Raw genomic sequence first — 18,873 nt, 5'->3', positions numbered from 1 at the left:
AGGACATAATAAAGATTACCATAATGGATTAGACAAGTGGTATATTATAATTCACAACAGTTTAAATGTAGGCAACTCACTGCAAGCTCGGATCAGATATTCGGTTTGTTATCCTAAATGGGTGTGTTTGAATTAATTTGTTACACCAAATTATTTCCTTTTGATAGATTTATTAAAGCTCAAGGGTGTGAGGGAGCGAGAGAGAGAGAGAGAGAGAGAGAGAGAGAGCTGGAGGGGGGAAGGGGGTAATTGTAGTTAAAAACTCAGCAGAGCCTACAGGTGATACTGCGAGAATCCATAGAAGGATAAGATTGGGGGTTCGTGTTACCCCCCGAAAAGTCAGGTGCAGAATTAAGGTAGAGATAGTCTGCTCTGTACTAATACATGTTACCTTCTTCAGACGCCAAGGATTAGTGCGCTAATGCATTTCCCGTAGTAGTGGTGCGCTTGGGGAAAGTTGCGGCTGGAGCGAGCGCTTCTTGCCTTTCTGGCCCGAAAAATCTGCGAGACTCAACGACTCTGTTCCCATGCACGCCAAAATACTGGAAGTTGGTCGAAATAGTGCCTTAAATGCCTTCAATTCTATCATCATGTTGAAGAATTCGTTTATTTAGTTTTAGTACAAATATTTGTATCATTAGTCATTACTCTATAGTATATTATTAATAATATTAATATTAATATTAATAATAATAATAGAATAATAATAATAATAATAATAGATGTTATTATTTATTATGTCCAAATAAAGGCTTTGGGAGCCGCATCTCTTTATATGTATTTATTGGCGTGAATGATGCGTAAAGGCTTGTTCTTCTTTTCTTTTCTTTTCTTCTTCTTCTTTTTCTTCTTCTTCTTCTTCTTCTTCTTCTTCTTCTTCTTCTTCTTCAGACGGCAGACTTCAAAAATTTAAACCAGGTTACAACATCTGGGAATCTGACCTTGCTGCTCGGATTATGCGATGATGATGATAATAATAATAATAATAATAATAATAATAATAATAATAATAATAATAATATGTTAGTAAACACTATTTTCAGGCTGTCTTAAATTGCACTGGAAAAAAAACATGCTTTTTTATAATTATTAAAATAAATATAAAATTATTGAAATTAATATTTTAAGGGATTTGTTTTTAGGAAAATTTGGTACACCGAATCCGAATAATGAGAATAAGAATTAGAATAGGCTACTTAAGTGTTTTTGTTTTTGTTTAGGTTTTTTTATTTATTTATTTTTTTACTTAGTCAAGATACTGATCTAATGTGTAGGAAGGTCTGTACAAAACATAATCTGCACAAAGCTCACAAATTTCCCCGTTCACGATATTTGGTGTGAAGAGCTCACTTTCCAAGCCTTATTAATAACCTTGTTCATTCAAGTTCATCATAAGGTGGAAAGGGTGGAAAGCATTTTCAAGCAGGTCAACATATGAAAAAGAAAGGAAAAGTATAAAAAATTTACCTTTTGAAAGTCTTGGACTGATTGCTTGGTATTTGCGGGGTTCAGAGCTCTGTGCGCACGGGGAGTGAAAGAATGTACCGCAGCCTTTAATGCGCTTTAATTGTAACGCCTCAGCCAAAGCGCGTGCTGAATTTTTATTCATCGTTTAGATTCTAGACTTTATTCAATTAGGTGTTTATTGATGAGCAAACCCGTCGAACTCGGAAAGTCTGACTTTTCCTAACCATATTATGTTATATTCCGAGTTCTTGAATGAGTTTATTTTTTTTCATAATCCTACCTAAACGGGTTTGTTTATTATCAGATATAACATCATGTAGAATAAGACATATTTAGATTGTTTTAGCAGCATCGATGTGAAAAGTTTTTAAAGATTTAAAAAAAAAAAAAAGGTGACTAAGGATTGATGCGCCGTGACTGGTTTAAAGCATAGCATTAAGAAATTTCAGGAGCATATATTTTTTGAAGAAAAAAAGTAGTGATAAAGCAATCCAAAATACAAGTAATATACTTCAATTACCCCCTTGTTTTCTTTGGTGCCTTTTGGATGATTGGGTGCCTGTCGACAGCGGAGAAGTTCAGTGTTTTGTATTCCTCTAAATCCTGTGGACTGCTCTTATTGGTAGCTGAAATCGTTGCATCACGATGATCATGACGCGCCGTCTTCCTGCTTCCTTTATTCGCGTCTTAAAGTGAATCTTGTTGATGTGAGCGCGCGCTACAGCCTCTTCCTGTTGGTGGTCGCTGAGACGGACAATTTCCAGGTAGAGAGAGGAGCGGCGCACAAGAGCTCTCTCTCTCTCTCTCTCTCTCTCTCTCTCTCTCTCTCTTTCCGCGCTCTCACTGTCCTGAGAAATTACAACATTCGTCCAGGGGTGAGCAGCCCTATCAATCCTCTGTTACACTATTGCAAAGAAGCTCGAGCCTTTCTCATCTTCAGTAAGTAGCCTATCTGTGCCGTCGTGTAAGTTCCATGTGCTCTCTCCCTCTCTCTCTCTCTCTCTCTCTCTCTCTGTATCTTTCTTTCTCTCTCTCTCTTTCTCTCTCACTCTCTCGTATCCAGTTTAGCAACCGCGGATTATTTCTAAATAGGCGCAATGTAACCTATCGCGTTATTGTTAGTGAAAATCACGGCTACGCAAGTCCAGGAATTGATTGGTGATTTTAAATAGACCGCGACTGTCATGTCAAAGAAGTGTTTTGTTTTCTTTCTTTTTTTTCCCCCAAGCTGTGTCACAAAGTAAAGGCGAAACAAAACAGCTTTCCTCCGAGCACAGTTTTCGCCTTTTGGCTTATTTGTGGCTTTGGTGTCTTAATCATTTAGTTGGTTGCGCGTATTGTGCGCGTTCATGTGGACTTTATTTCTATGTCAAGTGCGCGTTTGCTTTCAGTTTGCACAGAGGCACTTCGTCTTAGTTTGTTAACAGTTTGCATATCTGATTTTTAAAAAAAAAAAACCCTCGTTGTAATCATTGTTGTTGACGGGTGCGTCATTACGCACGGACCAAACGTGATCGTGTTTATCACGTCGTAAAAGTAGAGAGAGTAATTCATTGCTGAGGGACGTTGCCGGTGTGCGGCGTTGGTTTGTTTTCAGCCAGAAAGCGTTTGGTGAGAGACGGTGTGCAGGTGGAGACTATTTAACTGATTCTGCATGCGTGTTTCCTGTTTATGTGTTTCCAGTTTTTCTGTTCCAATATTTAAAAAAAAAAAATATATCAGTCTGCACCTCTCTCCATCTACCATAAAAGGGGAGAAATCCTCAAATTAACAATAATTAAATATATCATGTATATTTGCCTGGAAAGCAATGTGTCATATGTTCTGTAACTTGTCATATTATACTACTCTGTAAATATTACTTGACTTAAACACTCTAGATCACCTAGATTGTTTTTATGACAAGTGATCAGAACTTCTCTTAAACCCGAGAACAAGCTGTGGGTCTCTCCTGCTGGTTAAAACAAGCATTTATTGGAGAAGAACAAACTGTGTAGTGTCATATAACACAAGAACATAACAGGAGTTTATGCTTGTCGTATATTTATCAAGGCTTGGCTGAATATAATTATGTATATAATAATTCTTTTTTTTTTCTCCTGTGCATTTTTGATGATTTATCAAAGATTTTAAAGTATCAGCATTAATATATATTTTATTGGGCTAAATCAATGTCATAGTTATATGCCTTATATATCAATCAGAAATGTAAAGGCTTTGTATATTCATTGCAGATATTACGTTTCTTTGGTATTCGTGAAACTTATTTCATTTGAATAAGAAATTATCCTTCAGCTGAAAAGTAAAAAGAGCTTCGATAAAGGGATCTTTTTTTATTATTTTATTGTTTCATTGGTTCTACATAACACTGTTCCAGATATCAGTGTACGTTGCATTAAAAAGGCAAGATACTTAATGTTAATATATATATATATATATATATACATATATATATATATATATATATATATATATATATATATATATATATATACACACACACACACATAGCGATTAACTCCCGGGAAAGTTGTGTTATACAGAAAGAACTTTATTAGAGTAATATTTAATTTTTTTTCCCCCTCACCTGTCTCGCAGGATTCTCGAGCTGTGTCCAGCTGGCAGGCTTTTAAAATGGCGTAACACCATTTCCAGTGATGCCGGACCATGACAACACGTCCCTCTTAAGTAGACAAACCAAAAGAAGAAGAGTTGACATTGGAGTGAAAAGGACTGTAGGTACGGTGTCTCTAGCTTTCGCTCATTTAAAAGCAAGCAATTTTAGGGCCATGAATCCTCACGTGGTTGAGCAGGATGTCAACTGCTCAGTGGTGCAGCACACAGACAGCGAGAAGTCCAACGTGCTTCACAAGTTGCTGAAGCGGACCAATTCTTATGAAGACACCTTGGTGACCTTTCCCGGAGCCACGATCATCTCCCAGCTGCTGAAAAACAATTTAACCAAAAATGGGGCAAATGAATCCGACTTTCAGAGCAATGGTCTCTCCAGGACAGGTTCAGAGATCCACCAGGAGGATGTCTGCAGCTCCTCATCACGGGGCAGCCCTCAGGAGTGTCTGTCCCCTTTCAGCAGGCCTTCTATGGCACAATTTGACATTGATCGGTTGACAGATGAGCACCTGAGGGCTAAACGTGCCAGAGTGGAGAACATAATCCGTGGGATGAGCCACTCTCCAAATGTCACACACCGTATAGGTGAGACTGAGCCTGACGGAGCGCCCCAGCCCCTAAGCCCTCGAGAGAGTTACAGGGAAAACAAGCGTAAGCAGAAACTACCCCAGCAGCAGCAGAGTTTCCAGCAACTCATTTCCGCTCGCAAAGAGCAAAAGCATGAGGAGCGCCGTCATCTCAAACTACAGCTAGAGGACATGCAGAAGCAGCTCCGTCAGCTGCAAGAAAAGTTCTACCAGATATATGATAGCACTGACTCTGAGAATGATGAGGATGGACAATTCTCAGAGGATAGCCTGCATTCTGATGGAATGGACAATCATATCTCTGACTCTGTTACAAACCGCTCAGAAAATGAGATGTCTGACCTGGATCCAGGGCATTTCTTGGACCAAGCCCAGGCACTTATTTGCGAGCAACCCGCGATGACCGAGGGAGAGAAGCCCAAACGGGACGGCTCTCGAGGAAAAGGTCACAGATCGACGTCCATGCATGCAGAAGGGAAACAACTAGCAGAAACGCTGAAACAGGAACTAAACACCGCAATGACCCAGGTGGTGGACACAGTCGTAAAGGTCTTTGCAAAAACCCCATATCCACTTCCTCAGGGCTTCCCAACTGTACAGACACCTTCTGACCGCTTCGCAGTGAATCGTGAGAACCCAAATTTTCACACTAATAACCAGCGTTTACCGTGTTTTGGTGACGTCATTATTCCAAATCCCCTCAATTCCTTTAGCAACATGCGAGTGCCGAGCTCAAACGACCAAACAGAGGCCTTGCCTCTAGTGGTGAGAAAGAACTCTACAGACCAGCCTGGATCTCTACCCACAGCCGCAAATCACCACCCCGGTCTTCACCCGTCACCATTATCCTCAACTATGGCCTTCAGTCCTCCATCCTTCCGACATCCTTTTCCTCTTCATATAATGGGTTATCCTTTCCAAAGCCCTCTAGGTGCCCCAAGTGGGCCTTATCCAGGCAAGGACAGGTCTTCTCCCGAGTCTATGGACCTGTCTAGAGAAACCACTAGCCTACGGACCAAGATGTCATCCAACCATCTCAGCCTCCATCGTCCTATCTCGCCAACGCATCCGGGAAACCCTGAAGGCCTTTCAATATCGCTCATCAAGTCTGAATGTGGGGATCTCCAAGATATGTCTGATATCTCTCCATACTCAGGAAGTACAATATCCTTTCCCCGTTGCATAAATATATCGTGCGGGTTGCTGTCGTTTTAATTAAATGTTCTCCTTGGCTATTTGTATATTTGGATATCTGTATAAAAAAGATTCACTAGGATAAAGACTTTTTTTTTTAAATACCTGCATATTATATACAAGATATCTTTAAGTGTGGGTAAAATGTTTCACTGGCAATTAATCTTCAAGAATTTCAATGTGTATTCAAATCCCCCCCCCCCCTCGTGTTCATTCAGGGTCTAAAAAATGAAGCTCTCCAGTTGCGGGCTTTTAAGCGTGCACTACAGGGCAAAGTGCTGAAAAGCTTTGCCATGACAAACATACCTCCCATCTTCTCTGTTCTCAAATTATCACAGGGACTCACAATACCCCACCCCCTTTCATCACAGGCCATGCAAGACTTTGTACATAAATGCTCAAAGCAAATCATATTTCAAAGCCAGGAAGTAAAAGGCCAAGTGCGATCCTTTGCCAAAAGATCTTAGCATCTTGTGTTTGGAAAGATGAGAAAATATATCCGTCAGCGAGTGGGCATTTTGTTTCAGAGAAATTTTGTAAACCCTTGTTTTCACTGTGCTTCCACCTTAATTCACATCTAGTGCTTCAGAGAATATCTGCAAATTGTTGTATTCTTTCTGATCATGAAGAGCATGCTATAGTCGAAAGCACTTGCAGCACTAATAGCTGTTGCCTGGCAGCAGGTCCTTTCTTTTCATCTTTCTCTTTTTTTTTTCAGATGTGAACAGGTGTTTGCAGGTAGCTGTTTATCTTTTATCCTTTCCCTCTTTACAGCCCCCTTTTCTTTTCTTTTTTTTTTACCAAAAAGCTGCTAGATGTCTAACAAGCTTTGGCTATCTATTTTTATGCCGAAGAATAAACAGAGCTGACTGAGTGCTCTGTACGTGATTCATTCTGGATTATAGATTCATTTCTAAAACTAACTCTGAATCGTAACACAGAATTAAACTCTATATTGTTCCCCACGCTCCACGGACTCGCACCTGCATGCAACCACGACGTCTCAATATTTGCACAATAGGCTAAAAAGGAAACTTTATACAGATTCGTCTTCGACGTTTTTTTTGTCCCACACAGAATGGTTTTCCTTGTCACGCACCCTCTTTGCATCTCAAGACAAACAGCCTTGTTCATTTTCCCTCCAAGATTTGCATATAGAGAAAGAGAACAGCTCTGACATGGTGCGTTTGTAAGTAACAGGAGTGGGGAGTGCTGAAGTCAGTTTGCATGTCTAATGCATTAGACAAAGCCGGAGTCAGCTGTTTTCCTGACAATGATAGTTGGTTTAATTTAAAGCGCAGCACTTATATATGTTAAATATATAAAACAGCCACTCAAACCTCATTATTTACTCATCGTTGATTAGCATTTTTATTTAATCATCTGTTTGTCCGCTCAGGTATTAAAAGAAGGCTCTGTCTACCCGTATTATTTCTTTTATTTATTTATTCATTTCTTTATCTTAATAGAATACTAGGTCGAGCTGTCTAATCTTGACGAGCAGATGTCCAGCATTCATTTATGGATTAATCATCCCTGTGTTTTCTCCCCTTACACCTGGCAGTGGGATCAGATTTCAGCAGTCATAGTCTCCGTGTCACCAAACAGCGCAAATCCCAATCCAAATTCAGAAAAGTCTAACGTTGTGCACTATGCATGGCTTCTGCTGTTTTTCTAGCATCTCATTTGTCTATATATTGCGGTCACCCTTTCTCCTCCCCTCCGCCTCACCCTCACTCTTCCTTCATATTCATGTTTGCATTATTTCCTGACTGACCTTGCTTGTGGCCTGGCTTGTTTTACACCGAGTAGGGTAATGTTTACCTGGTATTTTGTCCCTGCACATGTTTACGTATCCTAGAAACAGCTGTATGGACAAGCGGATTCCTTGTCGAATCGAAATGTTCAAGACCCTAATGCTCAGATCAGAATCTTTTTATATTTCGAATTATGAAGTTAGATGGAAATCGAAATCTTTGCGAGTGCTTGACTGAGACAGGTGATTACATCTGCGTCTAGTAAGCCAAGATGCTTAATTAAAGCTTCTTCTTAGGGCATTTACAGATTGAAGGAACAAGTAGTAATTAAGTAGAGACAATGAGGGTGTTTCCTAGTACGTTATACTCCTAATATGAGTCAATTTGTATTTTTATACTCCCTCTGCTTCCTTTGCTGTCTTGTCCAGAAATGCTTTGAGAAGAGGCCTTTACTGGAGAGGCCATGCTTCTGAATAAAGCCTTCCCACACTCTCTCTCTCTCTCTCTCTCTCTCTTTCATCCTGTTACCCACTTTGTTGTATACATTATGACAGATGGTACAAGAGAGAAGCTAGTGCTCTTTTAGTCTCTCCTATCAGCCTAATGGAGGGAACACCTCCTCCCCTCTCCTTGTTCACGAAGTACGTCAGTCAACATGGACAGCATGATGGCACTTTCGAAAAAGCCCCCGCAATACAAACAGCATTAAGTCAATTCGACTGATTATGACCTAAAGCCGAATCCTTCTTCGCCTTACCGGTTATCTGTCATCGCGCAGTTCCTTGTAGTGCAACGCTGACCACATCAGCTAACTTGAAGGCACCACAGTGATGGATTTTGAATTAGTGCCTCCACTCCACATCACACGGCGGAGGCAGATCAAACCTCTTATTGACCTTGCATGGGTCCATTGATTTAGCCCCACATGCATCTTCATTTCGATAAATTATAAAGCCATTAATCTGTCAAGGAAATGGCACGGCAGATCTACATCGCAGATGTGGCTAAAGCTGGCGAGATACAGGCTGGGCCAAGAGCCTGTGGGGGGGCAAAGAGTTATTTGGTTGTTAGGAGTGAAATGTAATGGGTAGATAGCTGTGGTTAGCTACTGTATGCCTCCTCTTGGGACTCCTCACAACGGCCATCTGTTATCAATCTATCTGGAATAGGCAGGCCTTGCAACCTTCAAATAAATAGAGTTTTATTTTATTAAGATAAACAGATGTGTATTGACCAGTAAAATGACCGGTTCTGTTTTTGGACTGTTCAGGATTTTAATGAAATGACATTTTATGCTCTCTTTTTTTTTTGGCATAGTCTGGTCAAGTTTTTGAAATATTATTAATGCACCATAATATATCCTCATGCACTTTCCTTGACCACTAATTCTGCAAATCCAAGAAGGCTTATCTCCCAACCACTTGAAGAAGGCCAAGCTGATGTTCTTCTACACCCGCTATCCCAGCTCCAACATGCTGAAAATGTTCTTCTCTGATGTGAAGGTGAGTATATTTTTAACCACACATCATGAGCTTTACACCTTTGATGGGTCCTGAACAGATGGTCAACTCTCTCTACCTTCTTTCTTCCCATCTGAAATAACTGGCTTTAATCTCCTGGAGTAGGTAAATATTATAGAGCTACGGCCCATGTTTCCTGTCACGTGCATTCAGGTAAAACACAGCTTGTAAAAAAAAAAAAAAAAAAAAAAAATTAATTACTATTAATAGCTATTTAATAGCTTTGCTCCTTTAATGGATCCCAGGTCATTCATTTGAAACCCCCGTGGATAAACTGATGATGTTGGTTGAACCAGGAATCGAAAATACAGACTAGAATAAGGAAATAGCTTTTTTTTTTCCTTCTTCTTCTTTGCTGTCAAATTTAATATGATGTATTATCCAGGACCATTTTAAAATCCATAATAAAAAAAGACTAGTATGATAACCTCAGTGGGAAACATTGAAATAATTGGATAAAATATTGCCGCATGAATTTTCCCTGTAGTAGATGTTATCGTGTTAATCATTACAAATGTGGCTTAATTTAACAATATGGCTTCTTCCCTCATTATAGCACTTGATCTATCGCATTATGTTTTATTTTATTTACCCCTGATGGTGTGCACGAGTTATTGAAGCCACAAGACACTAAATCAAGGCCATGTCAATCATAATGTGTGTATGATATAGGATATATGATCACACTCTTTTTGTGTGTGTGTGTGTGTGTGTGTGTTTGGCCAAATGAAAATAAATAAACCAGTTCTTTGGTCAGTGTGTTTTCCTATAAATGGTTAGAATGTGCTTTGAAGGATAAGCTGACCAAGCACTCACCTGCTACACAGCATTTAAGTTATTAAATAATTTTATGCATAGAAAAATTCAATCCTCAAGATGCGGCTCCTTTGATCGCTTTCAAAAACTTTTTCACAGACTTTTAAGGAAAGATTTTATTAATCAATGAATGAAATGCGGCCTATTTACCTAAAATAACTAATTAATCTGAGGGTTTTATTTTATTTTATTTTTTTTAGGTAAACTCTACCCCATCTCTCGTTTCACGGACAGAATTTTTTTTTTTTTGTAGAATTTTATGAATTATATGACTCTCCTACAGGCATGCCATTTTTAATAAACTACATGTTATATTTTTCTAAAACAATGCTTGGGCGCTGTTAATAAGGTAATAATGAGAAACAATAGGTGGCATGTGTTTTATGGATCAAACTATGTGTGCTGGGAAATTGTGCATAAATTACTGACTAATTACATGGAATAAACTCATGAAAGCTGCATGGATGAATAATAATTTAAAAATAAATAAATCTGTATTTAGTAGACTGATGGCATCCTGAAAGAAAATAACGACACATGATTCACCGGACACAGACATCAGACTTAATGCACTAATGAAAAGACTCCAATGTCTGTGCACTTAGTACTGTATCTGGAACTAAGTGCATGACTTAAGGATTAGAATTTTATCATTTTAATTGGACAACCTTTCACATTTTCAGTAGCAAGTTTTGCTGCATTAAAAACAAAACTTTATTAATTTAATTTTATTTAATGTTATTATTTTATATTATTTTATTAAACTTTATTCATATCAAATCATATAATTCTTTAATAATATTTAATATTTAGTCAGACTGAGGTAGGGGAAACGGTAGCTTATTTATTAGACATGTAACCAAATATAAGTACAAAAAAAACTTTCCTTTTCTCTCTGAATTTTGTATTTATTTATTTATTTTTATTTTGGGTCCATTTTGATACTTTTAGATAGTGACTCATGTCAAGTGACGCTTTTAGGTTTGCGTGTAAATTTAAATACAAAGTTAAACGTAAATGTTCGATGTAAATGTTAAAAAAATAAGTAAATATAAATGTAAATGTTAAATGTAAATGCTCTATGTAGACGTTAAATGTTTCATTCACATGCTAATAGGCCCTGCCCCTGCCCCTGCCCCTGCCCCTGCCCCTGCCCCTGTGGAGTGTGTGTCACTGGGCAAACATAGCACTAGTAAGGTTTGCCACCAAACTAAAAAGAAAAAGAAAATAAAAGCAAGTCTGCTGGTGGCATTTTTGTCCAGGTTTTAAAAAGTCTGTGGCTTCCAAGATCTTACTTTTGTGAAAACACATGTCATGGCAAAAGGAAAATCTACTTTAATGTAATTTGCGTGTGGGTAATTTTATACTCTGAGAGCATGGAGGCAAATATTTAACTTCTACATACACATTCATCATTTGCATTTAAGTTTGTACACCCCTGATCGTCGTGCTTGTTGAACATCCCATTCTACATTCAAGCCACTTTACTGTTAACTTCATGAAGCCTTTGTTATCGCCACACATACATTACAGCACAGTGGAATTCTTTTCTTCACATATACCAGCTGAGGAAGTTGGGGGTCAGAGCGCAGGGGCAGTTATGATACAGCACCCCCTGGAGCAGAGAGGGTCAAGGGTGGTGCTGGGGCTCGAACCCCGATCAACAACCCAGAGCCTTAACCACTTGAGCCACCGCTGCCCTTCAATTCACATGGCAAGGTTTTCCACTAGAACATCCCAAAGGTGTTCAATGGGGTTGAGGTCAGGACTGTGTCCAGAAACTTTTCGCCATGTACCATATATAAGACCTGACATCTGCAGTATTTTTTATTCAGCAGCAGGGAAAAATACAAACAGCTGTGCCTCGCATTCCCTTAGTAATTTGCCTGAGCGGAAACGTTAACTACAGTTTGTCTTACACAAACATTCCTAAAATTATTAATATTGCTAAATATTCTACAACTTAAATATGAATTAATTAAAGACGACCTAACTTCACCAGAAACCCTGGCGAGCAGACATACAGAGATCTACCAAAAAAGTTGGTTGTTTTTTCAGTCGTCCGATAATTCCTTTCGGGTTACAGCAGGAAGCGAGAAGTATTTTTTCAGTTCATTAAATATCATGCTTGTATGGCAGATCTTCTTCCTCTCTCACTTTATCAGATATGAAAGGCTTCAGATGTTTTCATAGTTAACTTAAGGACCTTAATTTTCCCCCGCATGTGTTATAACGTGGTTGTAGCTCTGTTGATAGTATTAGGAGACTCTGTATAAGCAAAGGGTTAGGGTTATAAACAGACAGCAGATATAGAAATTAAATTTTACAGGATAGAGTAAGCCATGGTTCACCTTCCGCCTTGAAAACATGAGCGAACTTAACTTGAAGGTAACCTTTGTTTCAACTCACAAGTAGTCAAGACAATGGATTACGGCAGGTTTAATTTTTGAACATTTATAAGGTTAAGTTAGTTAAAGAGAAGAAATAAGGTTACATAACCTAATGGGGCTGTCGTGTTTTAAAGGGACACAGCTGTGAACGGGCGAAATGGCACTACAGGGTTCGTTTTCATTTGAAATAAAATTGATTTTATTTTTTTTAAAATTGTTAAAAGTAAATTTTTATTTCTGAAACGTGTATGGTGTCTTTGTTTAGATTAAACACCTCAATTGTGTGATTGTGAAACTGCTCATTTATTTATTTATTTGGTTGGTTAGTTAGTTAGTGATAAATGTATCGTTTAATCCATACTAACATCCCCCCGATTCTGTCCCCTGGCTGTTTGTCTGACAGGCAGATGACATGTGCTGAGTGCTGAATTGTGCTGAATTGCCACATTCCAGCACATTCATATTTGGCTACACTGCAGTTTAAACCTCCAAACAATGTCATTCTTTTCCATATCCCCCTTCGGGTGATCCCCTGGTCATTCTAGAAACTTCTCTCACTCCCCTGCAAGCTTTTCTTATCCGAGTTCAGATCATCTGCCCATGGAAAGGGTGCTCTTTTTATATTGTAAAACAGGTGTGTGTGTGTGTGTGTGTGTGTGTGGTGAAACAAATTGGCAACACAGAGTTCTTACTATATTACAGTAGAGATATCAGATATATCTGTTTGCATGTATAATTCTTGTCAAAGAGACTAAGTACATGTTTCAACCTGGGGCATTTCATTAAAGACTAAATTATATTTATTATTTAAAACAAAAAATAAAAAATCTTATTCGTGACGCTCCAGTGGGCCTTTCCTGAAAGCTGTATTTTGTTTCTATTCGTCTGACTCCTACCTGATTCCTGACCTTTGATTTAGTTTGTTATCTTAAATTTGAGAGTATGAAGGCATATTACACCAGCAAGGTAACACATTATTTCCTCTCTCACAGCTATTCCCTCCGACCCTGATCTCTTTCTCTCTTCTTCATTCTCCCGTTTTACTTTTCAACCATCATCTAAACAGCATCCAAGCACAATGTTATAAATGGTGTGTTCGCGTGTTTGTGTTTGAGCCTGTCCGTCTTCCTGTACGCCAATTCTCAAGAACGGATGGTTGAAAGTATAATTGTATAACTCGTTTTTTTTTTTTTTATATATTTTTAGTCAAGATCACAGCAGGGTTAAATAATCTGAAATAGTTTTCTAATAGCTTCAATAGCTTCCGTCCTGCTCGGAGGTATTTGAGGCTGTAACGTGAAGGACTAGACAAGAAGAAGGTGAGCGTAGTGAAAGGTAACCCGAGGGCTTAACAATTAGCAAACATTTTATATTACAAGTAACTTAATGGCACCATCTTAGCTGTCCTGAACATTTACACAGCAAAGCTGAGCTGTATTCTACCCATAAGTGCACTTTAGTCTGTGTTTCAGGGCAGCTGTGATCACACATAGTCTAAAGCATGTTTATGAGTATCATCTAGGTGGTTTGGGGGGAAATTCTGCAATTTTCACACATAGCTAGTCATCCTGTTTTTATTTTATTTGAGCAAATTGCACATTAATGTCACAATCACTGGACTTGAAATATTGAAATAAGGCAATTTCTATTTCATTAAGCTATTTCATTACCAAAAAAAACAAAACTGTCATTCTTTGGCAACTTGCAATTTTCACTTTTCATTTCATTTCCTGTTTTCAGTTGAATTCATTGTAAACCATTTTTAATTCCGGCCCCTTAAGTTGTTTCTGTTTGTTCAAACCACTGTGTAATTCTGCCGGGAAAAACTCTGACCGCTTTGCCACAAACAAAGCATTTGCTTGCTCCGCATCATCCTTAGGGTCAAATTAAATAAAATATCCCGATGAACTGCACAACTCATTTAACTCACTTTAATGTTAGTAAAACCTTCCGTGAATGTGTATCTCAGAATTGTCTTGCAGATAAATCGTCAAATCTAACATCTCCGTTCTCTCTACAAAGTTCAACCGCTGCATCACCTCCCAGCTGATCAAGTGGTTCAGCAACTTCCGTGAGTTCTACTATATCCAGATGGAGAAGTTTGCTCGGCAGGCCATAAACGATGGCGTGACCGGTGTGGAGGAACTAACGGTCAGTCGAGACTGTGAGCTGTATCGCGCTCTCAACATGCACTATAACAAGGCCAATGACTTTGAGGTAAGCTCTGCGCATTACAGTGCATGCGTACCTGGTGTCATTCAGTGGCATTTATGTGTGGCATGATATCTGGCACTATGATCCACATTAAAATATTAAAGACGGAATAAATGTTAGAAAGGACAGCAAATGCTTTTCGCATACCTGTTACTACATCTAATTCCTAACCAGCCGAAATAAATAATCTGTGAATACTACTGTATGTTTTAAGCCAGTACAAATATTAAGGGAAAAAAGAGAATTTTAGTCCATATTGAATCTTTTATTTCCTTAAAAATGAGTTAAGTATCTAATAATCTAAGATTAATGATGTGTAATGTAAAATACTGTCCATTTATTAGAGCTTTCTGTTCCTTTGGTTCACTGACAGGACACTTGATAATACCCATTTAATTCTAGTGATCAGTCAAACAGGATATAAACCCTAAGAACCCAATACTATAGCTGTTAAATGAGCTAATGATGTCTTAATTTGATTAAAAATGATGATTTAATTTCCAATAATAAGAAAATCAAATCCACCAGCCACTCTTTGAGTTTGTTCACCTTTGAGTGAGAACCACTGATGTAATCGATAAAATAATTCTATACGTTTTAGATCTGCTTAGGAGTTGGGTAAAGTTGCCTACACTGCAAAGGTATGACCTCAATAGTGAATATCCACGAAACCCAGTTGTAAGAAATGGGACAGGCAGCATTTAAAAATATTTTTGCCTCACACTTGTACTAAGAGTAGGCCAGTTTTGGTCCAAAGCCGGTTTCCAAAGTGGGGAACATCCCCTGTTGTGCTGCTCCACCCTTGTCAGGACAGGCTCCTTCATTTATGGCTACAAAAATAGCAAATGGACGAGAATAGATTGAAAAGATTGACTTACGCCTAACACCAATCGAGTCAGATTTTTATTTTACCCATGATCATGAAAACAGGACACGTAACCTATATTATAATTATATTTTAAATTCCTCAGCCTGCACCGCGTTGGTATTTTGTGGGTCATCTTTTATACGCGTAAGCTTCTTTCTCATAGATCTTTCTATTTTCCTCCATCCTGAGGAAAGTGAAGCAGTCAGATCCTTATTTTTTCTTTAAAAACTAAAAACAGCCGACTGTTGGATAAAGCGAAAAAGACTGCAATGCTTCAGGCCCAAATATTCACGTCATATTCAATTTGCAGTCTTCACATTTATTGCTGAGCAAGAAAATATATATACTGCGTACACTCTACGGTATATACTGTATATTTACATTCAGAGGCTCATGACGTGGAGGATCCGTACATTTCTGTGATTTATATTTGATTAAACGTAATTAAAACACATTTTTTTTAATATACTCTATGTACCCATATGTTGGTTTCATGTTACTACACAGCACTAGTACATGTCTGTGGGTTGATGGTGAATTATCTATTGTTTGAGGATGGAGAGTGCCAAATTAAACATTACATAAACATATCCTGCAGTAAATAAATAAATCTGTCATTAAATGAATTAATAAATACAAAAAATATTTAATTATTTTTCATTTAATTTAAAATGTATTTTTAAAATACGTTTTTATTTTTTTATTTTATGGAATTAAATAAATAGAATTTAGTTTGACATTTATTTATGGAATTTTGAAATCAGTTATCGATGGATCTATTGATTATTTATTATTTATTGATTTATTATATAAGGCTTTTTTTTTTTTTTTTGCTTTAACATGCAAATAAAGGATTTAGGATGGTTGAATGGACTAGTTCTGAGTTCTGGTTGGACAACAAGACAGCAACACTTGTTGTCCAATCTTAAGCAAGGCTTTTATAAATGTACTGAACAAAGCGACTGAGAGACTTAAATATAGACATAAATTCTTAAAATACTCAAGTTCAAGTTTCAGCTCTTTTTTCCTGGGTCTGTATTGCCTGAGTATCTGGCTGCTCTTTAGCGGCCGGGTGACTTAAATCCACCGTGTCGTACTAGGCAGCATCCAAGTAAATTCATTCCAGTATTTTTAGTATCAATGCTGAAACTTTATTTAATCGGAAATGAACAAGGAAAACAGCTAACCTGGAGCTAAGACATCTATAAATGAAATTATGTATAACGTAATAACGTAAGGGCAACCATTTCTTTCATCCTATCCAAGGAATAATCGACACAATACAGAATACTTCATTCATACCTAGTGGTAATTTAGAGTAGCCAGGTTACCTAGAGGCATGTTTTAGGACAGTGCATAGAACCTGAAGGAAACCATGAGTACAGAGAACTCCAGCAACCCTGTCTTCCATCAATAAAACTGAAAAAAACATCTTCCATGTGTTCCATTTTAAACACTTACATTGAACACTAAAACAAATTAGTACATGCTAAAAACAAACTATTAAATGACGCTTTAATTTTGTCATGAATATATGCATATACGCATTTAAAGTTCACACTGTCCTCTAGATTTACTGACAGAGATTCTATTGAAAATGACTTCCATTACCAGAGCTAAGTTTGGCCTGCCATTCCCAAACAAACATTTAATTCTATGCTGACATCATTTCGCTGACTGATAACAAAACCTGACCCTCATCCCCTCCATTCCTCCTGTGTCATTTAGAGCAGGTCAAAGTCAAATGATATTAAAATCGAGCAATATAAGGAATATGCTCTCTGAGGCTTTTGCAAACAGGAACGCATGAAAGGGAGGCGTTTCCTATTTACATACACGAACGTGGGATTTGCATGGCCGGAGAAGTAAACGCACGGCCCTGTGAATAAGACTGTTGTTGCAAGAGGAGCTGAAGTGAGGGGGAAACTGATTTGCATAGTAAGAGCAGGCGCAGCAGGTGTGCAAGCAGGTCTGTATCATAGACCACAGATTTGCTTTTCTTATTCCACCCAGTGAAAAAATTTTTTTTTTATCTTCAATGCAAATCAAGCAAAGAATGATGATGTTCTTGCCTGACGTGTGAGCATTGTGTCTATATCCTTGCAACTGAGCTGTCACACACACTCTTCCTGTGTAGTGCAAAAGAAGCTTTTTGTTCTAATTTGCCAACAGTCAACACAACCGGTCATCAACTTGAAAAGTTCCACTTTACATTTCTGGAAAATTACTCAATACTGTGCTTATGTCTGAGTATTTTTTATTTTTTTTGGTTTCTGCTAGTGATATGCTAAATCATGTTTCTGAAAAGAGTTTATTAGCCACTGGACCTGTTTCTATTTTAAATTATTAATTCTTCTTCAAATGATTCCTCATCCTCTTTCTTTGTTCTGTTGCGGTCCTCAAGATGAAATGACCAGAGGCCATTTCTAAGTATGTTTAGTGCCACTTTTAGTAGTTCCTGAGGGTCGTCTATAGACGCATGTAGTGAGGAGAAATCTTGTCTTTGTCTCACTGTATTGTATAACATCAGCCATGACATAAAACTGCCGGCTTATATCGTGTAGGTCCCCCAGAAAGCTCTGACCCGTCAAAGCAGCACGGACTCCACAAGATCCCTGAAGGTATGCTGTGGTATTTGGCACCAAGACGTTAGCAGCAGATCCTTTAAGTCCTGAAAGTTGCCAGGTGGGGCCTCCATGGATTGGACTTGTTTGCCCAGCACATCCCACAGATGCTCGATCGGAATGAGCTCTGGGGAATTTGGAGGCCAAGTCAACACCTTGAACTTTTTGTCATGCTCCTCAAACCATTCCTGCCCCACCTCGCAACTTACAGGACTTAAAGGATCTGCTGTTAACATCTTAGTGCCAGATACCACAGCACACCTTCAGAAGTCTTATGGAGGCCATGCCTCACCGGGTCAGAGCTGTTTTGGCAGCACAAGGAGGACCTACACAATATTACACAGGTGGTTTTAATGTTATGGCTGATCAGTATCCGTCGTATATGTTAGGATTTTTCGGAAAGCTTCATAATCTGTGTGGATCCTACAAGACGAAACAGAGGAAAAGTCACACAAGAGTGAGGTCTTTACTTATAAGTAACACAGCGCTCTTAAAGGCAACCCTTATTAGTTCCTGGGACGTGTTGCCAGGTTTCATCAAAATTCCCTACCCTAGGTACAAACTACACAAAACACTCAAACTAGTCCAGAATGCTCGGGAAGAGGAAAAGATCTACACATGTTTTTATTTTTATTTAAAGGCAGCAGAAGAATTTAGTAGTAACAAGTGACAAGCATTTCTGATTAACTATATATATATATATATATATATATATGTATACAGTATATGGCAACCCTGTTTGTGGAAGTTTATTAAAACAGAACTAATTTTCATGATACTACTTGGGCATGTAATATTAGTTTTT

The 18,873-nt window shown here is 38.2% G+C and overlaps 1 protein-coding gene across 5 annotated transcripts in view; it reads left to right on the top strand.

Moving 5' to 3' along the window:
- The first annotated feature begins 2,227 nt into the window (after nucleotides 1–2,227).
- Nucleotides 2,228–18,873, top strand: part of prox1a (prospero homeobox 1a) — a 29,896-nt gene continuing 13,250 nt past the window's right edge. The window contains exons 1-4 of one of the 5 annotated variants that reach the window (XM_058399606.1): nucleotides 2,228–2,406; nucleotides 4,066–5,851; nucleotides 9,033–9,138; nucleotides 14,385–14,579. In XM_058399606.1, coding sequence (XP_058255589.1) covers nucleotides 4,125–5,851; nucleotides 9,033–9,138; nucleotides 14,385–14,579 — 2,028 coding nt within the window. In that variant the 5' untranslated portion in view covers nucleotides 2,228–2,406; nucleotides 4,066–4,124. Of the gene's footprint in view, nucleotides 2,407–3,078; nucleotides 3,097–4,065; nucleotides 5,852–9,032; nucleotides 9,139–14,384; nucleotides 14,580–18,873 lie in introns of those variants that run through there. The other 4 variants (XM_058399603.1, XM_058399605.1, XM_058399604.1 and 1 more) reach the window with 4 other exon arrangements.

The sequence above is a fragment of the Hemibagrus wyckioides genome, linkage group LG09 (genome assembly GCF_019097595.1).
Source record: "Hemibagrus wyckioides isolate EC202008001 linkage group LG09, SWU_Hwy_1.0, whole genome shotgun sequence".
Classification (NCBI taxonomy): Eukaryota; Metazoa; Chordata; class Actinopteri; order Siluriformes; family Bagridae; genus Hemibagrus; species Hemibagrus wyckioides.
This window is presented reverse-complemented; position numbering and strand designations above follow the sequence as displayed.